Source organism: Salmo trutta, chromosome 26 (assembly GCF_901001165.1).
Source record: "Salmo trutta chromosome 26, fSalTru1.1, whole genome shotgun sequence".
Taxonomy (NCBI): Eukaryota; Metazoa; Chordata; class Actinopteri; order Salmoniformes; family Salmonidae; genus Salmo; species Salmo trutta.
The window spans coordinates 42677031-42701189 of NC_042982.1; the positions used below are offsets into that span (position 1 = coordinate 42677031).

General features: G+C 49.3%; 1 protein-coding gene across 1 annotated transcript in view; it reads left to right on the top strand.

Moving 5' to 3' along the window:
* LOC115163807 (T-lymphoma invasion and metastasis-inducing protein 1) overlaps positions 1–22333 on the top strand; it is a gene marked incomplete in the record, with an annotated part of 181316 nt that extends 158983 nt beyond the window's left edge. The window contains 10 exon segments of the mRNA XM_029715989.1: positions 4891–4999; positions 6625–6733; positions 6919–6989; positions 7534–7652; positions 9556–9664; positions 13113–13171; positions 15696–15804; positions 19849–19936; positions 20234–20406; positions 21373–22333. Coding sequence (XP_029571849.1) covers positions 4891–4999; positions 6625–6733; positions 6919–6989; positions 7534–7652; positions 9556–9664; positions 13113–13171; positions 15696–15804; positions 19849–19936; positions 20234–20406; positions 21373–21974 — 1548 coding nt within the window.
* Positions 22334–24159: the final 1826 nt, after the last annotated feature.

Here is a 24159-nt window from a genome sequence, read left to right on the forward strand (position 1 = left end):
ACCTGCCCACTTCCTGGTTTACCCTTTCCACCTGCCCATTACTTTCGGGGTGAAACCCCGAGGTCAGACTGACCGAAACCCCCAGCCGCTCCATAAACGCCCGCCACACTCGGGACGTGAACTGGGGGCCTCGATCTGAGACGATATCCTCGGGCACCCCGTAGTGCCGGAAGACGTGGGTGAATAAGGCTTCCGCGGTCTGCAGGGCCGTAGGAAGACCGGGTAACGGAATCAGACGGCAGGACTTAGAAAACCGGTCCACAACGACCAGGATTGTAGTGTTGCCCTGAGACGGCGGGAGATCGGTCAAGAAATCCACCGCCAGGTGGGACCATGGTCGTTGTGGAACCGGGAGGGGTTGTAATTTCCCTCTAGGCAGGTGCCTGGGAGCCTTACTCTGAGCGCACACCGAACAGGAGGAGACATAGTGCCTCACGTCCTTCACCAAGGTGGGCCACCAGTATCTCACACTAAGACCACGCACCGTCCGCTCAACCCCTGGGTGACCCGCGGAGGGAAGCGTGTGAGCCCACCGAATCAGCCGATCGCGAACACCGAGCGGAACGTACTTACGACCCACTGGACACTGCGGAGGAGTAGGCTCCGTCCGTAACGCCCGCTCGATGTCCGCGTCCACCTCCCAGACCACCGGTGCCACCAGGCAGGAGGCTGGAAGGATAGGCGTGGGCTCGGTGGACCGTTCCTCGGCGTCATGGAGACGAGACAGTGCGTCGGCCTTAGTGTTCCGGGAACCTGGGATATACGAGATGTTAAACCGAAATCTCGTAAAGAACATCGCCCACCTGGCTTGACGCGGGTTCAGTCTCCTCGCCGCCCGGATGTACTCCAGATTGCGGTGGTCAGTCCAGATGAGAAAAGGGTGGCGCGCCCCCTCAAGCCAATGTCTCCACACCTTCAGGGCTCTGACCACAGCCAACAGCTCCCTGTCCCCCACATCATAGTTACGCTCCGCCGGACTCAACTTCCTAGAGAAGAAGGCGCAGGGGCGGAGCTTGGGGGGGGCGCCCGAGCGCTGGGACAGCACGGCTCCTACCCCAGCCTCGGACGCGTCCACCTCCACTATGAAGGGCAAAGAGGGGTCCGGGTGCGCCAGCACCGGGGCGTCGGTGAACAAAACCTTCAGACGACTAAAAGCCCTGTCCGCCTCCGCGGACCACTGCAACCGCACCGGGCCCCCCTTCAACAGTGAGGTAATGGGAGCCGCCACCTGCCCAAAGCCCCGGATAAACCTCCGGTAGTAATTGGCAAATCCCAAAAACCGCTGCACCTCCTTCACCGTGGTGGGAGTCAGCCAATTACGCACGGCTGAGACGCGGTCACATTCCATCACTACCCCTGATGAGGAAATGCGATACCCCAAGAAAGAGACGGCTGGTTTGGAAAACTCACATTTCTCAGCCTTGACGTATAGGTCATGCTCCACCAGTCGCCCAAGCACTTTACGCACCAGAGACACATGCTCGGCGCGTGTAGCGGAGTAGACCAGAATGTCATCGATGTACACCACTACACCCTGACCGAGCAGGTCCCGGAGAATCTCGTCCACAAAAGATTGAAAGACTGCGGGAGCATTCTTTAACCCATACGGCATGACGAGGTACTCATAATGGCCAGATGTGGTACTAAATGCAGTTTTCCACTCGTCCCCTCCTCGGATACGCACCAGATTATATGCGCTCCTGAGATCCAATTTCGTGAAGAAGCGCGCCCCGTGAAATGACTCCATCGCCGAGGCGATGAGAGGTAGTGGGTAACTGAAACCCACTGTGATGGCATTTAGACCTCTATAGTCAATGCACGGGCGCAAACCTCCCTCCTTCTTCTTCACGAAAAAGAAGCTCGAGGAGACGGGTGAGTGAGATGGCCGAATGTATCCCTGCCTCAAGGATTCAGTGACGTATGTCTCCATAGCCGCTGTCTCCTCCTGAGACAGGGGATAAACGTGACTACGAGGGAGGGCAGCGCCCACCTGGAGGTTTATCGCACAGTCTCCTCGTCGATGAGGTGGTAATTGGGTCGCCTTCGTTTTACTGAAGGCGATAGCCAAATCGGCATATTCTGAGGGAATGTGCACGGTGGAGACTTGGTCTGGACTCTCCACCGTAGTCGCACCGATGGAAACTCCTATGCACCTGCCCGAGCACTCATTTGACCACCCCTTAAGAGCCCTCTGTCCCCACGAAATCTTAGGGTTGTGATTGGCTAGCCAGGGAATCCCTAGAACCACTGGAAACGCTGGGGAATCGATGAGGAAAAGACTAATCTGCTCCTCATGACCCCCCCGCATTACCATGACCAGAGGTACAGTGACCTCCCTGACCAGCCCCGACCCTAGTGGTCGACTGTCTAGGGCGTGTATGGGGAAGGGTTGGTCCAACTGGACCAAGGGAATCCCTAACCTAGCCGCGACCCCACGGTCCATAAAACTCCCTGCTGCGCCTGAATCGACTAGCGCCTTAAACCGGGAGTGAGGGGAGAAACAAGGGAAAGACACTGACACATACATGTGACGTACAGGGGGCTCTGGGTGAGGCTGGTGCTGACTCACCTGAGGTGTCAAAGGAGCGCTCTGCCTGCCGTCTGGACTCCTAGGGGAGTCTCCCCAGCACCGGTCCACAGTGTGCCCTCTGCGACCACATGAGGTGCAGGAGCGACCCCCCCCCTCCAGTCTTCCTGGCTGCTGCCCCCCCCTATCTCCATAGGCGTGGGAGCAGGAGGGCTGGAGGGTGGAATGAGCAGGGCCCGGGTCGGACGTCCGCGGGCGGCCAGCAGATTGTCCAGTCGGATGGACAGATCCACCAGTTGGTCCAGTGTGTGAGTCGTGTCCCGACAGGCTAATTCCCGGCGGACGTCCTCCCTCAAACTACAACGGTAGTGGTCTATAAGGGCCCTCTCATTCCACCCTGCTCCCGCGGCCAGGGTCCGGAACTCGAGAGCGAAATCCTGCGCGCTCCTCGTCTCCTGCCTCAGGTGAAACAGCCGCTCACCCGCCGCTCTCCCCTCCGGGGGATGATCGAATACTGCCCGAAAGCGGCGGGTGAACTCTGGGTAGTTGTCCCTGGCTGAGTCCGGACTGTCCCACACGGCGTTTGCCCATTCCAGGGCCTTACCCGTGAGACAGGAGACGAGGACGCTGACGCTCTCCTCCCCCGAGGGAGGGGGACGAACGGTCGCCAGGTATAACTCCAGCTGGAGTAAGAAGCCCTTACACCCAGCGGCCGTTCCATCATACTCCCTGGGGGGGGCGAGCTTCACCCCACTGGTACTGGGAGCTGTGGGTGCTGGGGGGGGCGCAGGCTGTTGGACTGCCGCGTTCGAGGGGCCGAGAGCGCGTCGGTCCCAGCTCTCCAGGCGCGCCAACACCTGATCCATGGCGTTACCCAGCCGGTGGAGCAGGGTAGAGTGTTGATCCACGGTTTCCTCCATGGACAGGGCTGGCGCTGAAGCTCCTGCTGACTCCATTACGTTTTGGGTACGTGATTTCTGTCACGCTTGTGTGTAGTGGGTGAGGAATCAAATGCAGGAAGCTGCGATGCAGGGTAGTGGCTTTAATAAGCACAACGGAAAAATTACAAGCCTTCCCAAACACAGCGATCAAAGCGCACAACAAAACAAGGTGCCCCAAACACAGGGGGACAAAACACTGTTGGTGCAAACACACGCACTACTGAAAATTACAAAAATCAGAGTGTCACCAAGCAAGCAAACAGAGAAACACAATCACGTACAAAAAACCATACATCCTACGCTAACCTAAATAACCCCCCCACTAATGACTAACCCAAAACAGGTGCGTGCCTACCTAGACCTAACCAAACGAAAGTGAAACAAAACAAGGATCGATGGCAGCTAGTAGTTCGGCGACGACGACCGCCGAGCCCCGCCCGGCCGAGGAGGGGCGCCACCATCCGTCACAGTCGTGACACTGCCTCCAACGACACAATAACAGCCTGCCTCGAACGACACAATAACAGCCTGCCTCGAACGACAAAATAAATAGCCTGCCTCCAACGACAAAATAACAGCCTGCCTCCAACGACAAAATAAGAGCCTGCCTCCAACGACAAAATAACAGCCTGCCTCCAACGACAAAATAACAGCCTGCCTCCAACAACAAAATAACAGCCTGCCTCCAACGACAAAATAACAGCCTGCCTCCAACGACAAAATAACATCCTGCCTCCAACGACAAAATAACAACCTGCTTCGAACGACACAATAACAGCCTGCCTCCAACGACAAAATAACAGCCTGCCTCCAACGACAAAATAACAGCCTGCCTCCAACGACAAAATAACAGCCTGCCTCCAACGACAAAATAACATCCTGCCTCCAACGACAAAATAACAACCTGCTTCGAACGACACAATAACAGCCTGCCTCCAACGACAAAATAACAGCCTGCCTCCAACGACAAAATAACAGCCTGCCTCCAACGACAAAATAACAGCCTGCCTCCAACGACAAAATAACAGCCTGCCTCCAACAACAAAATAACAGCCTGCCTCCAACGACAAAATAACATCCTGCCTCCAACGACAAAATAACAACCTGCTTCGAACGACACAATAACAGCCTGGCTCCAACGACAAAATAACAGCCTGCCTCGAACGACAAAATAACAGCCTGCCTCCAACGACAAAATAACAGCCTGTCTCCAACGACAAAATAACAGCCTGCCTCCAACGACAAGATAACAGCCTGCCTTAAAATGAAAGACGGCTCTTCCTGGAACAACATAACATGCTTCCTGAAATGAAATAAGGCGCTGCTTGGATCCAAATAACAGCCTGGCTGGAACGAGTGGCATTTTAACTGTCCTCCGCTTCCAAAACACATTGTGTAACCACGACTCTCTCCTCTCCTCAGAAAATCCTCTTCTCTCTAGGAGGTTCCTTCCTGTACTATGCAGACCGCTTTAAGATCTACAGTGCGTTCTGCGCCAGCCACACCAAAGTCCCCAAGGTGCTCGTGAAAGGTGAGTTCAACACAGTTTGTGTGTGTGTGTGCGTGGTTGTGTGTGTGTGGTTGTGTGCGTGTGTATGGTTGTGTGTGTGTGTGTGGTTGTGTGGTTGTGTGGTTGTGTGTGTGTGTGTGGTTGCGTGGTTGTGTGTGTGTGTGTGTGGTTGTGTGTGCGGTTTGTGTGCGGGTGTGTGTGCGGTTGTGTGTGCGTGGTTGTGTGTGTGTGTGTGGTTGTGTGTGGTTGTGTGTGTGTGTGTGTGCAGGTGTGTGTGCGGGTGTGTGTGCATGGTTGTGTGTGCGTGGTTGTATGTGTGTGGTTGTGTGTGTGTGTGTGGTTGTGTGTGTGTGTGTGTGGTGTGTGTGTGTGCAGGTGTGTGTGCGGGTGTGTGTGCATGGTTGTGTGTGCGTGGTTGTATGTGTGTGTGTGTGTGTGGTTGTGTGTGTGTGTGTGGTTGTGTGCGTGTGGTTGTGTGTGTGTGCGTGGTTGTGTGTCCAAGGTGCTCATAAAGGGTTAATAAACCTGAAGCATTCCTCCCTGATTCCACCGAACCTGCTTCCTCCACCCTGCACTGGTCATAAGTAGTGCACTATATAGGGAATAGGGTGCTATTTGGGATGGAGTCTCTTGGGACAGTGTTTCTCAAACTGTAGGCCTAGGACCACCTGGGGGCCTTAGTGAGCTTTAAGGGGTCCCCGAATGACCTCTTCATAGCTATAGCAGATCTGTTAGGACAGTGTGGAATGACCTCTTGGAGACTGGCGGGTGGGGAGACCGAACCGAGACTGGCGGGTGGGGGGGCCGAAACAAGACCGGAGGGGGGGGGGCGAATAAAGACCGAGACCTTGATTCGGTCGTCCGTCCCCCCCCCCTCCCTCTTGTCTTGGCCCTGATTCGGTCTCCACCACTCTGGTCTTGGCCCTGATTCGGTCTCCACCACTCTGGTCTTGGCCCTGATTCGGTCTCCACCACTCTGGTCTTGGCCCTGATTCGGTCTCCACCACTCTGGTCTTGGTCCTGATTCGGTCTCCACCACTCTGGTCTTGGTCCTGATTCGGTCTCCACCACTCTGGTCTTGGCCCTGATTCGGTCTCCACCACTCTGGTCTTGGCCCTGATTCGGTCTCCACCACTCTGGTCTTGGCCCTGATTCGGTCTCCACCACTCTGGTCTTGGCCCTGATTCGGTCTCCACCACTCTGGTCTTGGCCCTGATTCGGTCTCCACCACTCTGGTCTTGGCCCTGATTCGGTCTCCACCACTCTGGTCTTGGCCCTGATTCGGTCTCCACCACTCTGGTCTTGAACACTGCTGAATATTCAACTCCCCAGAAGAGATGTGTTATTTTAGGATAGTACATTTTGTTAACAGATCACATCAGACACATTCCACAGAGGGCCGAATGTCTGCGGGTTTTTGCTCCTTCCTTGTACTTGATTGATTGAATTAAGGAAATGACTCCCCTCACCTGGTTGTCTTGGTCTTAATTGAAAGGAAAAACCTGCAGACACGAGGCCCTCCATGGAATGAGTTTGGCACCCCTGAAGCACTTCTCTATGTCGGATGTTATTTAATCATCCAGCTCCTCTGAAACATTTGGAGGTTATGTGTGTAAAACCTTCTCCTCCCCTCTCATTGCGTCTAGCTAAGACCGATGCAGACTTCAAGGCCTTTCTGGAAGAGAGGAACCCTAAACAGCAACACTCCTCAACCCTGGAGTCCTACCTGATCAAACCCATCCAGAGAGTCCTGAAGTATCCACTACTACTGAGAGAGCTGTACTCACTGACTGACCCTGATAGTGAAGAACACTATCACCTGAATGGTAGGAGGGAGGGAGGGTGGGAGGGAGGGAGGGAGGTGGGGAGGGGAGGGAGGGAGGGAGGTGGGGTGGGGAGGGAGGGAGGTGGGGTGGGGAGGGAGGGAGGTGTGTCCTGAAGTATCCACTACTACTGAGAGAGCTGTACTCACTGACTGACCCTGATAGTGAAGAACACTATCACCTGAATGGTAGGAGGGAGGGAGGGAGTGAGGGTGGGTGGGTAGTGGGTGGGTGGGTGGTTGGTTGGTTGGTTGGGTAATGGGTGGGTAGTTGGTTGGTTGGGTGGGTAGTGGGTGGGTAATGGGTGGGTAGTTGGTTGGGTGGGTGGGTAGTGGGTGGGTAATGGGTGGGTAGTTGGTTGGGTGGGTGGGTAATGGGTGGGTGGGTAGTGGGTGGGTAATGGGTGGGTGGGTAGTGGGTGGGTAATGGGTGGGTGGTTGGTTGGTTGGTTGGGTAATGGGTGGGTAATGGGTGGGTAATGTGAAAGAGCATTACCATAAGGTCAGCATTTATTTCAATTTTTTATTTAACCTTTATTTAACTAGGCTAGCGAGCGTGCGTGCGAGCGTGCGTGCGTGCGTGCGTGCACGTATCCTTATTTCATCAATGGCGAACTGGGTGTACTACTTCTTGGCAACATTAAGATGAATACACGTAGTCATTGTGACAGTGAGTCATTTCCGCGAGTAGATCATACTAAGAGTGCTTCTCTTCTCTCTCCTTCCTGTCCAGTCGCTATGACAGCCATGAACAAGGTGGCCAGTCACATCAATGAGATGCAGAAGATCCACGAGGAGTTTGGGTTGGTGTTTGACCAGCTCATAGCGGAGCAGAGTGGAGACAAGAAAGAGGTACGGTGGTGGTGTTGTCAGAAAGAGGTACGGTGGTGGTGTTGTCAGAATGAGGTACGGTGTGGTTGTTAGAAAGAGGTACAGTGTGGTTGTTAGAATGAGGTACGGTGGTGGTGTAAGTGTAAATGTAAATGTACGGTGGTAAATGTACGGTGGTGGTGTTGTGGTGGTGGTGTTGTAAGAATGAGGTACAGTGTGGTTGTACGAAAGAGGTACGGTGTGGTTGTTAGAATGAGGTACGGTGGTGGTGTTGTAAGAATGAGGTACGGTGGTGTTGTTGTCAGAAAGAGGTACGGTGTGGTTGTTAGAATGAGGTATGGTGGTGGTGTTGTCAGAATGAGGTACGGTGGGGGTGTTGTCAGAAAGAGATACGGTGGTGGTGTTGTCAGAATGAGGTACGGTGTGGTTGTAAGAAAGAGGTACGGTGTGGTTGTTAGAATGAGGTACGGTGTGGTTGTTAGAATGAGGTACGGTGGTGGTGTTGTCAGAATGAGGTACGGTGGTGGTGTTGTCAGAATGAGGTACGGTGGTGGTGTTGTCAGAATGAGGTACAGTGGTGGTTGTTAGAATGAGGTACGGTGGTGTGGTTGTACGAAAGAGGTACGGTGGTGGTGTTGTAAGAATGAGGTACGGTGGTGGTGTTGTCAGAATGAGGTACGGTGTGGTTGTTAGAATGAGGTACAGTGGTGGTGGTTGTAAGAATGAGGTACGGTGGTGGTTGTTAGAATGAGGTACGGTGTGGTTGTTAGAAAGAGGTACGGTGTGGTTGTCAGAATGAGGTACAGTGGTGGTGGTTGTAAGAATGAGGTACGGTGGTGGTTGTTAGAATGAGGTACGGTGTGGTTGTTAGAATGAGGTACGGTGTGGTTGTCAGAATGAGGTACGGTGTGGTTGTCAGAATGAGGTACGGTGGTGGTTGTTAGAATGAGGTACGGTGTGGTTGTTAGAATGAGGTACGGTGTGGTTGTCAGAATGAGGTACGGTGGTGGAGTTGTAAGAATGAGGTACGGTGGTGGTGTTGTCAGAATGAGGTACGGTGTGGTTGTTAGAATGAGGTACAGTGGTGGTGTTGTAAGAAAGAGGTACGGTGGTGGTGTTGTAAGAATGAGGTACGGTGGTGGTGTTGTAAGAATGAGGTACGGTGTGGTTGTTAGAATGAGGTACGGTGTGGTGTTGTCAGAATGAGGTACGGTGGTGTTGTCAGAATGAGGTACGGTGTGGTTGTTAGAAAGAGGTACGGTGTGGTTGTAAGAATGAGGTACGGTGTGGTTGTTAGAATGAGGTACGGTGTGGTTGTAAGAATGAGGTACGGTGGTGTTGTCAGAATGAGGTACGGTGTGGTTGTCAGAATGAGGCACGGTGTGGTTGTTAGAATGAGGTACGGTGTGGTTGTTAGAATGAGGTACGGTGTGGTTGTTAGAATGAGGTACGGTGTGGTTGTTAGAATGAGGTACGGTGTGGTTGTTAGAATGAGGTACGGTGGTGTTGTCAGAATGAGGCACGGTGTGGTTGTTAGAATGAGGTACGGTGTGGTTGTTAGAATGAGGTACGGTGTGGTTCTAAGTCTCCTAATGTTCTCCAGGTGTGTCTGTGCGATCAGTCAGTGTCAGCAGCTGTTTGGCTCAAATTACAAATTACACACGTAGCTCTGGTCTAAAGAAGTGCACTATATAGGGAATAGGGTGTCGTTTGAGACGTTCTCGGAGTATGCTGAGGGATAGCATTGGTGTAACATTGGTGTGTTAATGTAACATTGCTGTAACATTGCTGCAACATTTGTGTGCTAATGTAATATTGCTGCAACATTTGTGTGTTGTTAATGTAACATTGCTGTAACATTGCTGTAAAATTGATGTATTGTTAATGTAACATTGGTATAACATTAGTGTGTTGTGTGTTGTAGGTTGCTGATCTGTCGATGGGTGACTTGCTGCTCCACACCAGCGTAGCCTGGATCAACCCTCCCTCCTCCCTGGGCAAATGGAAGAAAGAGCCCCAACTGGCTGCATTCAGTACGTTAAGGACAAGACCTAGTGTGCATCTGAAATGGCCTACTCAGAACCATGCAGCTAATGGGGTTCTAGTTCTAGAACAGGATGAATCTACTCAGAACCATGCAGCTAATGAGGTTCTAGTTCTAGAACAGGATGAATCTACTCAGAACCATGCAGCTAATGGGGTTCTAGTTCTAGAAACCATGCAGCTAAGGTTAGAAGATGAATCTACTCAGAACCATGCAGCTAATGGGGTTCTAGTTCTAGAACAGGATGAATCTACTCAGAACCATGCAGCTAATGGGGTTCTAGTTCTAGAACAGGATGAATCTACTCAGAACCATGCAGCTAATGGGGTTCTAGTTCTAGAACAGGATGAATCTACTCAGAACCATGCAGCTAATGGGGTTCTAGTTCTAGAACAGGATGAATCTACTCAGAACCATGCAGCTAATGGGGTTCTAGTTCTAGAACAGGATGAATCTACTCAGAACCATGTAGCTAATGGGGTTCTAGTTCTAGAACAGGATGAATCTACTCAGAACCATGCAGCTAATGGGGTTCTAGTTCTAGAACAGGATGAATCTACTCAGAACCATGCAGCTAATGGGGTTCTAGTTCTAGAACAGGATGAATCTACTCAGAACCATGCAGCTAATGGGGTTCTAGTTCTAGAACAGGATGAATCTACTCAGAACCATGCAGCTAATGGGGTTCTAGTTCTAGAACAGGATGAATCTACTCAGAACCATGCAGCTAATGGGGTTCTAGTTCTAGAACAGGATGAATCTACTCAGAACCATGCAGCTAATGGGGTTCTAGTTCTAGAACAGGATGAATCTACTCAGAACCATGTAGCTAATGGGGTTCTAGTTCTAGAACAGGATGAATCTACTCAGAACCATGCAGCTAATGGGGTTCTAGTTCTAGAACAGGATGAATCTACTCAGAACCATGCAGCTAATGGGGTTCTAGTTCTAGAACAGGATGAATCTACTCAGAACCATGCAGCTAATGGGGTTCTAGTTCTAGAACAGGATGAATCTACTCAGAACCATGCAGCTAATGGGGTTCTAGTTCTAGAACAGGATGAATCTACTCAGAACCATGCAGCTAATGGGGTTCTAGTTCTAGAACAGGATGAATCTACTCAGAACCATGCAGCTAATGGGGTTCTAGTTCTAGAACAGGATGAATCTACTCAGAACCATGCAGCTAATGGGGTTCTAGTTCTAGAACAGGATGAATCTACTCAGAACCATGCAGCTAATGGGGTTCTAGTTCTAGAACAGGATGAATCTACTCAGAACCATGCAGCTAATGGGGTTCTAGTTCTAGAACAGGATGAATCCACTCAGAACCATGCAGCTAATGGGGTTCTAGTTCTAGAACAGGATGAATCTACTCAGAACCATGCAGCTAATGGGGTTCTAGTTCTAGAACAGGATGAATCTACTCAGAACCATGCAGCTAATGGGGTTCTAGTTCTAGAACAGGATGAATCTACTCAGAACCATGCAGCTAATGGGGTTCTAGTTCTAGAACAGGATGAATCTACTCAGAACCATGCAGCTAATGAGGTTCTAGTTCTAGAACAGGATGAATCTACTCAGAACCATGCAGCTAATGGGGTTCTAGTTCTAGAACAGGATGAATCCACTCAGAACCATGCAGCTAATGGGGTTCTAGTTCTAGAACAGGATGAATCTACTCAGAACCATGCAGCTAATGGGGTTCTAGTTCTAGAACAGGATGAATCTACTCAGAACCATGCAGCTAATAAGGTTCTAGTTCTAGAACAGGATGAATCTACTCAGAACCATGCAGCTAATGGGGTTCTAGTTCTAGAACAGGATGAATCTACTCAGAACCATGCAGCTAATGGGGTTCTAGTTCTAGAACAGGATGAATCTACTCAGAACCATGCAGCTAATGGGGTTCTAGTTCTAGAACAGGATGAATCTACTCAGAACCATGCAGCTAATGAGGTTCTAGTTCTAGAACAGGATGAATCTACTCAGAACCATGCAGCTAATGGGGTTCTAGTTCTAGAACAGGATGAATCTACTCAGAACCATGCAGCTAATGGGGTTCTAGTTCTAGAACAGGATGAATCTACTCAGAACCATGCAGCTGATGGGGTTCTAGTTCTAGAACAGGATGAATCTACTCAGAACCATGCAGCTAATGGGGTTCTAGTTCTAGAACAGGATGAATCTACTCAGAACCATGTAGCTAATGGGGTTCTAGTTCTAGAACAGGATGAATCTACTCAGAACCATGCAGCTAATGGGGTTCTAGTTCTAGAACAGGATGAATCTACTCAGAACCATGTAGCTAATGGGGTTCTAGTTCTAGAACAGGATGAATCTACTCAGAACCATGCAGCTAATGGGGTTCTAGTTCTAGAACAGGATGAATCTACTCAGAACCATGTAGCTAATGGGGTTCTAGTTCTAGAACAGGATGAATCTACTCAGAACCATGCAGCTAATGGGGTTCTAGTTCTAGAACAGGATGAATCTACTCAGAACCATGCAGCTAATGAGGTTCTAGTTCTAGAACAGGATGAATCTACTCAGAACCATGCAGCTAATGGGGTTCTAGTTCTAGAACAGGATGAATCTACTCAGAACCATGCAGCTAATGGGGTTCTAGTTCTAGAACAGGATGAATCTACTCAGAACCATGCAGCTAATGGGGTTCTAGTTCTAGAACAGGATGAATCTACTCAGAACCATGCAGCTAATGGGGTTCTAGTTCTAGAACAGGATGAATCTACTCAGAACCATGCAGCTAATGGGGTTCTAGTTCTAGAACAGGATGAATCTACTCAGAACCATGCAGCTAATGGGGTTCTAGTTCTAGAACAGGATGAATCTACTCAGAACCATGCAGCTAATGGGGTTCTAGTTCTAGAACAGGATGAATCTACTCAGAACCATGCAGCTAATGGGGTTCTAGTTCTAGAACAGGATGAATCTACTCAGAACCATGCAGCTAATGGGGTTCTAGTTCTAGAACAGGATGAATCTACTCAGAACCATGCAGCTAATGGGGTTCTAGTTCTAGAACAGGATGAATCTACTCAGAACCATGCAGCTAATGGGGTTCTAGTTCTAGAACAGGATGAATCCACTCAGAACCGTGCAGCTAATGGGGTTCTAGAACAGGATGAATCTACTTAGAACCTTCTCTAGATCACTCATAGACTGGCTGTCTGTTACGTAAGGATACATGTGCCACTCTGTCTATTGACATAGACTGTGTCTCCTATTCCCTATATAGTGCACAACTTTTGACCACAGCCCATTTGGTACTGAGTGCAAGCCTGATAACTCAGTGAACACATAATAATATATTATGGTAACTTACTTGTGTATTTGAAAAGTATTACTCAAACAATTAAGTGTTTTTGAGAAATCAGTGTGAGAAGTCTTTCTGCTAACCTTTCTTCTTCGTTCAGTCTTCAAAACAGCCGTGGTGTTTGTGTGTAAGGATGGCTCCAAGCAGAAGAAGAAAATGGTGAGTTCTGTCTCTCTTAAAGCAGCAATCAGCAGTTGAAACGATAACAAGGGCGGGGAAACGCTTTGTTTCGGTAAAAAGCAGACGAATGGGCCTGGAGAAATGTACCACTCTCAAATTAATAGACAGAACTATGAATGCAAGCACTGACCAACCATGATATCAAAATCTGTCTGTTGGGGGGGCGGGTATCTGTCTGTTGGGGGGGCGGGTATCTGTCTGTTGGGGGGGCGGGTATCTGTCTGTTGGGGGGGGGGTATCTGTCTGTTGGGGGGGCGTGTATCTGTCTGTTGTGGGGGGCGGGTATCTGTCTGTCGGGGGGGCGGGTATCTGTCTGTTGGGGGGGGCGGGTATCTGTCTGTTGGGGGGGGGTATCTGTCTGTTGGGGGGGGCGGGTATCTGTCTGTTGGGGGGGCGGGTATCTGTCTGTTGGGGGGGCGGGTATCTGTCTGTTGGGGGGGGGTATCTGTCTGTTGGGGGGGCGTGTATCTGTCTGTTGTGGGGGCGGGTATCTGTCTGTCGGGGGGGCGGGTATCTGTCTGTTGGGGGGGCGGGTATCTGTCTGTTGGGGGGGTATCTGTCTGTTGGGGGGGTGTGTATCTGTCTGTTGGGGGGGCGGGTATCTGTCTTTTGGGGGGGCGGGTATCTGTCTGTTGGGGGGGCGTGTATCTGTCTGTTGGGGGGCGGGTATCTGTCTGTTGGGGGGGGCGGGTATCTGTCTGTTGGGGGGGCGGGTATCTGTCTGTTGGGGGGCGGGTATCTGTCTGTTGGGGGGGCGGGTATCTGTCTGTTGGGGGGGCGGGTATCTGTCTGTTGGGGGGGGGCGGTATCTGTCTGTTGGGGGGGCGGTATCTGTCTGTTGGGGGGGCGGTATCTGTCTGTTGGGGGGAGGGTATCTGTCTGTTGGGGGGGCGGGTATCTGTCTGTTGGGGGGGCGGGTATCTGTCTGTTGGGGGGGGCGGGTATCTGTCTGTTGGGGGGGTATCTGTCTGTTGGGGTGGCGGGTATCTGTCTGTTGGGGGGGAGGGTATCTGTCTGTTGGGGGGGAGGGTATCTGTCTGTTGGGGGGGCGGGTATCTGTCTGTTGGGGGCGGGTGTATCTGTCTGTTGGAGGGGAGGGTATCTGTCTGTTGGGGGGGCGGGTATCTGTCTGTTGGGGGCGGCGGGTATCTGTCTGTTGGGGGCGGGTGTATCTGTCTGTTGGGGGGGCGTGTATCTGTCTGTTGGGGGCGGGTATCTGTCTGTTTGGGGGGCGGGTATCTGTCTGTTGGAGGGGCGGGTATCTGTCTGTTGGGGGGTATCTGTCTGTTGGGGGGCGGGTATCTGTCTGTTTGGGGGGGTATCTGTCTGTTGGGGCGGGTATCTGTCTGTTGGGGGGAGTATCTGTCTGTTGGGGCGGGTATCTGTCTGTTGGGGGGGCGGGTATCTGTCTGTTGGGGGGAGTATCTGTCTGTTGGGGCGGGTATCTGTCTGTTGGGGGGGCGGGTATCTGTCTGTTGGGGGGGCGGGTATCTGTCTGTTGGGGAGGAGGGTGTCTGTCTGTTGGGGGGAGGGTATCTGTCTGTTGGGGGCGGGTATCTGTCTGTTGGGGGGCGGGGTATCTGTCTGTTGGGGGGGCGGGTATCTGTCTGTTGGGGGGGCGGGTATCTGTCTGTTGGGGGGGCGGGTATCTGTCTGTTGGGGGGCGGGTATCTGTCTGTTGGGGGGGGCGGGTATCTGTCTGTTGGGGGGGAGGGTATCTGTCTGTTGGGGGGGAGGGTATCTGTCTGTTGGGGGGGCGGGTATCTGTCTGTTGGGGGGGCGGGTATCTGTCTGTTGGGGGGGCGGGTATCTGTCTGTTGGGGGGCGGGTATCTGTCTGTTTGGGGGGGTATCTGTCTGTTGGGGCGGGTATCTGTCTGTTGTGGGGAGTATCTGTCTGTTGGGGCGGGTATCTGTCTGTTGGGGGGGCGGGTATCTGTCTGTTGGGGGGGCGGGTATCTGTCTGTTGGGGGGGGAGGGTATCTGTCTGTTGGGGGGGGTATCTGTCTGTTGGGGGGCGGGTATCTGTCTGTTGCGGGGCGTATCTAAGGTCTGTCTGTTGGGGGGGGCGGGTATCTGTCTGTTGGGGGGCGTATCTAAGGTCTGTCTGTTGGGGGGGCGGGTATCTGTCTGTTGGGGGGCGGGTATCTGTCTGTTGGGGGGGTATCTGTCTGTTGGGTGCGGGTATCTGTCTGTTGGGGGCGGGTATCTGTCTGTTGGGGGGGTATCTGTCTGTTGGGGGCGGGTATCTGTCTGTGGGGGGGGCGGGTATCTGTCTGTTGGGGGGTATCTAAGGTCTGTCTGTTGGGGGGGGCGGGTATCTGTCTGTTGGGGGGGTATCTAAGGTCTGTCTGTTGGGGGGCGGGTATCTGTCTGTTGGGGGGGTATCTAAGGTCTGTCTGATGGGGGGCGGGTATCTGTCTGTTGGGGGGGCGGGTATCTGTCTTTTGGGGGGGGTATCTGTCTGTTGGGGGGGGTATCTAATGTCCGTCTGTGTGTCTCAGGGTGGCTCCCATCGAGCATCGTCCGTCTCGTCTGAAGACAAGGACCCATTCCGCTTTCGTCACATGATCTCCACAGACACCCTCCAAGTCCGAGCCCTCAATAACCAAGGTACAGTTCAATATGGAGCCCTCAATAACCAAGGTACAGTTCAATATGGAGCCCTCAATAACCAAGGTACAGTTCAATATAGAGCCCTCAATAACCAAGGTACAGTTCAATATAGAGCCCTCAATAACCAAGGTACAGTTCAATATGGAGCCCTCAATAACCAAGGTACAGTTCAATATAGAGCCCTCAATAACCAAGGTACAGTTCAATATAGAGCCCTCAATAACCAAGGTACAGTTCAATATAGAGCCCTCTATAACCAAGGTACAGTTCAATATGGAGCCCTCAATAACCAAGGTACAGTTCAATATAGAGCCCTCAATAACCAAGGTACAGTTCAATATGGAGCCCTCAATAACCAAGGTACAGTTCAATATAGAGCCCTCAATAACCAAGGTACAGTTCAATATAGAGCCCTCAATAACCAAGGTACAGTTCAATATGGAGCCCTCAATAACCAAGGTACAGTTCAATATAGAGCCCTCAATAACCAAGGTACAGTTCAATATAGAGCCCTCAATAACCAAGGTACAGTTCAATATAGAGCCCTCAATAACCAAGGTACAGTTCAATATGGAGCCCTCAATAACCAAGGTACAGTTCAATATAGAGCCCTCAATAACCAAGGTACAGTTCAATATAGAGCCCTCAATAACCAAGGTACAGTTCAATATGGAGCCCTCAATAACCAAGGTACAGTTCAATATAGAGCCCTCAATAACCAAGGTACAGTTCAATATAGAGCCCTCAATAACCAAGGTACAGTTCAATATAGAGCCCTCAATAACCAAGGTACAGTTCAATATAGAGCCCTCAATAACCAAGGTACAGTTCAATATGGAGCCCTCAATAACCAAGGTACAGTTCAATATGGAGCCCTCAATAATCAAGGTACAGTTCAATATAGAGTCCTCAATAACCAAGGTACAGTTCAATATAGAGCCCTCAATAACCAAGGTACAGTTCAATATGGAGCCCTCAATAACCAAGGTACAGTTCAATATAGAGCCCTCAATAACCAAGGTACAGTTCAATATGGAGCCCTCAATAACCAAGGTACAGTTCAATATAGAGCCCTCAATAACCAAGGTACAGTTCAATATAGAGCCCTCAATAACCATGGTACAGTTCAATATGGAGCCCTCAATAACCAAGGTACAGTTCAATATAGAGCCCTCAATAACCAAGGTACAGTTCAATATAGAGCCCTCAATAACCAAGGTACAGTTCAATATAGAGCCCTCAATAACCAAGGTACAGTTCAATATGGAGCCCTCAATAACCAAGGTACAGTTCAATATAGAGCCCTCAATAACCAAGGTACAGTTCAATATAGAGCCCTCAATAACCAAGGTACAGTTCAATATGGAGCCCTCAATAACCAAGGTACAGTTCAATATGGAGCCCTCAATATCCAAGGTACAGTACAATATAGCGCTCTCAATAGCCAAGGTGCAGTACAGTATAGAGCCCTCAATAGCCAAGGTGCAGTACAGTATAGAGCCCTCAATAACCAAGGTACAGTTCAATATGGAGCCCTCAATAACCAATGTACAGTTCAATATAGAGCCATCAATATCCAAGGTACAGTACAATATAGCGCTCTCAATAGCCAAGGTGCAGTACAGTATAGAGCCCTCAATAGCCAAGGTGCAGTACAGTAAAGAGCCTTCAATAAACAAGGTACAGTTCTATATAGAGCCCTCAGTTACTAAGGTACTGTACAGTTCAATATAAAGATTCTATAGCCAAGGTTTCTGTACAGTTCAATATATTGCCCTCAATAACCAAGGTACAGTACAGTTTAGTATAGAGCCTTCAATAACCAAGGTACAGTACAGTTCAATATAGAGCCCTCAATAACCAAGGTACAGTTCAATATAGAGCCCTCAATAACCAAGGTACAGTACAGTTCAATATAGAGTCCTCAATAACCAAGGTACAATTCAATATAGAGCCCTCAATAACCATGGTACAGTTCAATATAGAGCCCTCAATAACCAATGTACATTTCAATATAGAGTCCTCAATAACCAAGGTACAGTACAGTTCAATATAGAGCCCTCAATAACCAAGATATAGATCAATATAGAGTCCTCAGTAACCAAGGTACAGTACAGTTCAATATAGAGCCCTCAATAACCAAGGTATAGATCAATATAGAGTCCTCAGTAACCAAGGTATAGTACAGTCAGCCGTACTGATGAATCGCGAAATACATTTTGTCACATATTGAGTCATTTGGCAGACGCTAAAGCGACATAAACTACCGATCAAAGGTTTTACAGCACGGGTTTTTTAAATGTTTTACTATTTTCTACATTGTAGAATAATAGTGAAGACAGCAACACTATGAAATAACACATATGGAATCATGTAGTAACTAAAAAATATATATTTTTTTATATTTGAGTTTCTTCAAAGTAGCCACCCTTTGCTTTGATGACAGCTTTGCACACTCTTGGCATTCTCTCAACCAGCTTCATGAGGTAGTCACCTGGAATGCATTTCAATTAACAGGTGAGCCTTCTTAAAAGTTAATTTGTGGAATTTCTTTCCTTCTTAATGCGTTTGAGCCAATCAGTTGTTTTTGTGACAAGGTAGGGGGTTTACGGAAGATAGCCCTATTTGGTAGAAGACCACGTCAATATTATGGCAGGAACATCTCAAATAAGCAAAGAGAAATGACAGTCCATCATTTCTTTTAGACATGAAGGTCAGTCAATCCGGAAAACTTTGAAAGTTTCTTCCAAGTGCAGTCGCAAAAACCATCATGTGCTATGATGAAACTGGCTCTCATGAGGACTGCCACAGGAAAGGAAGACCCAGAGTTACCTCTGCTGCAGAGAATAAGTTCATTAGAGTTACCAGCCTCAGAAATTGCAGCCCAAATAAATGCTTCACAGAGTTCAAGTAACAGACACATCTCAACATCAACTGTTCAGAGACTGTGTGAATCAGGCCTTCATGGTCTTATTGCTGCAAAGAAACCACTACTAAAGGACCCCAATAAGAAGAAGAGACTTACTTGGGCCAAGAAACACGAGCAATGGACATTAGACAGGTGGATGTTTGTCCTTTGGTCTGATGAGTCCAAATTGGAGATTTTTGGTTCCAACCGCCGTGTCTTTGTGAGATGTGATGTGGATGAACGGATGATCTCCGCATGTGTATTTCCTACTGTGAAGCATGGAGGAGGAGGTGTTATGGTGTGGGGGTGCTTTGCTGGTGACACTGTCTGTGATTTATTTAGAATTCAAGGCACACTTAACCAGCATGGCTACCACAGCATTCTGCAGCAATACGCCATCCCATCTGGTTTGCGCTTCGTCCCGCTATCATTTGTTTTTCAACAGGACAATGACCCAACACACCTCCAGGCTGTGTAAGGGTTATTTTACCAAGAAGGACAGTGAAGGAGTGCTGCATCAGATGACCTGGCCTCCACAATCCCCCGACCTCGTCCCAATTGAGATGGTTTGGGATGAGTTGGACTGCAGAGGGAAGGAAAAGCTGCCAACAAGTGCTCAGCAAATGTGGGAACTCCTTCAAGACTGTTGGAAAAGCATTCCAAGTGAAGCTGGTTGAGAGAATGCCAAGAGTGTGCAAAGTTGTCATCAAGGCAAAGAGTGGCTATTTGAATAATCTCAAATATAAACTATATTTTGATTTGTTTAACACTTTTTTGGTTACTACATGATTCCATATGTGTTATTTCATAGTGTTGATGTCTTCACTATTATTCTACAATGTAGAAAATAGTAAAGAAAAACCCTTGAATGAGTAGGTGTGTCCAGACTTTTGACTAGTACTTTACACTCTTAAAATTCAACCATTCCTGTATTGATTTAGTGATGTCCTTCTTTGTCTGAATAGACATATGATTGAGTGAAATGAAAATAATCAACTACAGATGAGCTGTTCTGTACGTGAGGTTATAACTGTGTGTGTGTGTGTGTGTGTGTGTGTGTGTGTGTGTGTGTGTGTGTGTGTGTGTGTGTGTGTGTGTGTGTGTGTGTGTGTGTGTGTGTGTGTTCCTTGCAGAAGAAGAGGGCTCTGCCGCGTGTGAGATCGTCCACGTCAAGTCCGAGTCAGAAGGACGGCCGGAGAGGATATTCCACCTGTGCTGCAGGTGAGCCTCCTGATCTTATTGACCAACTGATGGCATGTCTGTCAGTCCTGACTGAGGACAACAATGACAGGACGTCACTGATTTATTTTACAACCACCATCAATAGCTCTTAATAGTTTTTCATTTTAAATACTTGAATTGTTTTCATATTTAATGAATTAATTGATGCCCAAAGCGCTGTAAGAGGGGAAGCTCGTTGATGCTGATTAATGCTGTGGATGTTGACCTATATATGTCTCAACCATCTGAGAATGTCTTAATTATCCAACCAATTAAATCCACTTCTGTCTCGTCCAGTTCTGTGGACAGTAAGAAGGACTTCTTGAAGACAGTCCACTCCATCCTGAGAGATAAACAACGGCGTCAGCTGATGAAGACTGAGTCTCTACCCCCCAACCAGCAGTATGTCCCCTTCGGAGGCAAACGCCTCTGTGCCCTGAAAGGAGCCAGACCTGCCATGAACAGAGCAGGTAGGTGCTGTCGAGAGAGGTGTGGAGGATGGGATGAAGGGTGGCATGTGTGTGAGAGTGATGATTAAAGCAGGTTAAAACTAACATCTAGCTTATGCTGTGTTTATTATATCTCATCTACCTCGTCTTACCTCGTCTTACCTCATCTTCCTCATCTACCTCGTCTTACCTCGTCTTACCTCATCTTCCTCATCTTACCTCGTCTACCTCATCTTACCTCATCTTACCTCGTCTTACCTCGTCTACCTCATCTTACCTCGTCTTACCTCGTCTACCTCATCTACCTCGTCTTACCTCGTCTTACCTCGTCTACCTCATCTTACCTCGTCTTACCTCGTCTACCTCATCTTCCTCATCTTACCTCGTCTACCTCGTCTACCTCATCTTACCTCGTCTTACCTCGTCTTACCTCGTCTACCTCGTCTTACCTCATCTTACCTCGTCTACCTCGTCTACCTCGTCTTACCTCGTCTTACCTCGTCTTACCTCGTCTACCTCGTCTTACCTCATCTTACCTCGTCTACCTCGTCTTACCTCATCTTACCTCGTCCCCATATTATAACTTACCCTCTTGCTCTTTTGCACCCCAGTATCTCTACTAGCACATCATCATCTATCACTCCAGTGTTAATGCTAAATAGTAATTATTTTTCCTCTATGGCCTATTTATTTCCTTACCTCCCTACTCTTCTACATTTGCACACACTGAACATAGATTTTTCTATTTTTCGTTTCTATTGTGTTATTGACTGTACGTTTGTTTATGTGTAACTCTGTGTTGTTTTTGTCGCACTGCTTTGCTTTATCTTGGCCAGGTCGCAGTTGTAAATGAGAACTTGTTCTCAACTGGCCTACCTGGTTAAATAAAGGTGAAATAAATCAAATAAAAGAATTGATGTTGAAGCAAGGTTATATAATCAATCCATCCCACTGAATCTATGATGTGTGTCTGTCTTTCCTCTGCAGTGTCAGACCCGGCGAGGACCCTGGGCCGGAGGAAACTGGTGAGGAACCGTTTCACCATCGACACAGACATCGTCTTCGACGGCGAGCCGGACCAGGACTCCCCTCTGTCCCCACTGTCCCCTGAAGAGCCTGAGGGACAGGGACAAAAGGAAGGACAGGGACGGGGGGAGGTGCAGGCAGGGGATACAGACCGCTGGGTGGAGGAGCAGTTTGACCTGGAGCGCTACGAGGAGGAGCAGGAGGCGCAGCAGGAGACGCAGGTGAAAGGAGGAGGAGACGTTAAAGAGACAGACATCCTTAGTGACGATGACGATTTCTGCCAGTCTGTCGGAGGACCCTCCACTGAACCTCCATCCACCACAGACCTAGAGGGGCCTGTAGGGGCCCTGTCCTTGGGAGAAGAATGCAAAGAGGTGGGCCCTAAACACCTCCAGCCCCAGGGAGCCACGGGGACCACTACCCCAGGGATGAGGCTCTCCCACCTGGGGAAGCAGTGTCCTCTGGTTGGGGTGAGCGTGGATGACCAGGGGTCTAGGGGGGAGACTAAGGACATCTGGGTACGCAGGGAGGACTGTCCTCCGGACTCATCAGAGCTAGACTAGAAGAGGAGAGAGAACTCTACAGACAGTGTGCCTCAGACAGAGAGCTTTACATGACACCTTTTTAGTGCACTTCTTTTGACCAGGTCCTATAGGGTATCCCATATGTCCCCTGGTAAAAAGTAGTGCACTATATAGGGAATAGGGTACATTTTGGGACACAGTTCATGGGCTTCAAGACAAGAGACGATACAGTGAACTCAAGTCATTCATTCCCCATCCAACCATAATGCATGTATATAGACATGTATGGTATGTCTACTGAGAGTTCTCCTCCTTGCCAATGTGGTTGAATGTGTTGGTTTTTTGTAGTGTACAGATAGACTGGTGAACCTCGAACTGAAGCCCTCCAATGGGAGCAATACTGGAATACAAGGAGAGGAGAGCGGTCTTATCCAATCAACCAATGGTATAGCAACACGGAGGGCTCGTCCAATCGTGGTGACGTAGAGGCCAAGCTGTAAGAGACTGACACTGACTGTCTAACGGTACAATCATGGACCCTGATCAATGCTGTTGATTGGCATGGTTTGCACATAGGGGTAGATTCCTGGGGTTACTATAGCTTCCTGCTTATTGTTGCCACGTGGGTATTTGTTGTGAACACATGAAGCCTTGTCTGAGAGAGAGAGACTTTGTATCATAGTAAAGGGCTGTATATTATTTAAATATCAAAATAATACTCCATGCTAGAGGACAGCCTAGTCAAGTCTTTAAGTCGCCTGTTTTCACAGTATTTCATCTACTCAGTTTCTCAATTTACTTCCATTGTTGTGTATATCATTTTGACCTCCTGTTTTGCAAACCGAAACCAGGCTCAATTTTTTTAGTTTTTTAGTTTTTGTCTTAAAACTATTTTGTTCGTTCTGTGATGATAGAATAACAGATGTGTTTCATTAACCTCATCTTCACCCTTCACCCTTCACTCTTCACTCTTCACCCTTCACCCTTCACTCTTCACTCTTCACTTTTCACTCTTCACCCTTCACCCTTCACCCTTCACTCTTCACTCTTCACCCTTCACCCTTCACTCTTCACCCTTCACTCTTCACTCTTCACTTTTCACTCTTCACCCTTCACCCTTCACTCTTCACTCTTCACCCTTCACTCTTCACCCTCACCCTTCACTCTTCACTCTTCACTCTTCACCCTCACCCTTCACTCTTCACTCTTCACTCTTCACCCTTCACCCTTCACCCTTCACTCTTCACCCTTCACTCTTCACCCTTCACTCTTCACCCTTCACTCTTCACTCTTCACCCTTCACCCTTCACCCTTCACTCTTCACTCTTCACTCTTCACTCTTCACCCTTCACCCTTCACGCTTCACTCTTCACCCTCACCCTTCACCCTTCACTCTTCACCCTTCACTCTTCACTCTTCACCCTTCACCCTTCACTCTTCACCCTTCACGCTTCACTCTTCACCCTCACCCTTCACCCTTCACTCTTCACCCTTCACTCTTCACCCTTCACCCTTCACTCTTCACCCTTCACTCTTCACTCTTCACCCTCACCCTTCACCCTTCACTCTTCACCCTTCACTCTTCACCCTTCACTCTTCACCCTTCACTCTTCACCCTTCACTCTTCACCCTTCACTCTTCACCCTTCACCCTTCACCCTTCACTCTTCACCCTTCACCCTTCACTCTTCACCCTTCACCCTTCACTCTTCACTCTTCACCCTTCACCCTTCACTCTTCACTTTTCACTCTTCACCCTTCACCCTTCACCCTTCACTCTTCACCCTTCACTCTTCACTCTTCACTCTTCACCCTTCACTCTTCACCCTTCACGCTTCACTCTTCACCCTTCACTCTTCACTCTTCACTCTTCACCCTTCACTCTTCACACTTCACCCTTCACCCTTCACCCTTCACTCTTCACCCTTCACTCTTCACTCTTCACCCTTCACTCTTCACCCTTCACTCTTCACCCTTCACTCTTCACTCTTCACCCTTCACTCTTCACCCTTCACTCTTCACTCTTCACCCTTCACTCTTCACTCTTCACTCTTCACCCTTCACCCTTCACTCTTCACTCTTCACTCTTCACTCTTCACCCTTCACCCTTCACCCTTCACTCTTCACTCTTCACTCTTCACCCTTCACTCTTCACTCTTCACCCTTCACTCTTCACCCTTCACTCTTCACCCTTCACCCTTCACCCTTCACTCTTCACTCTTCAC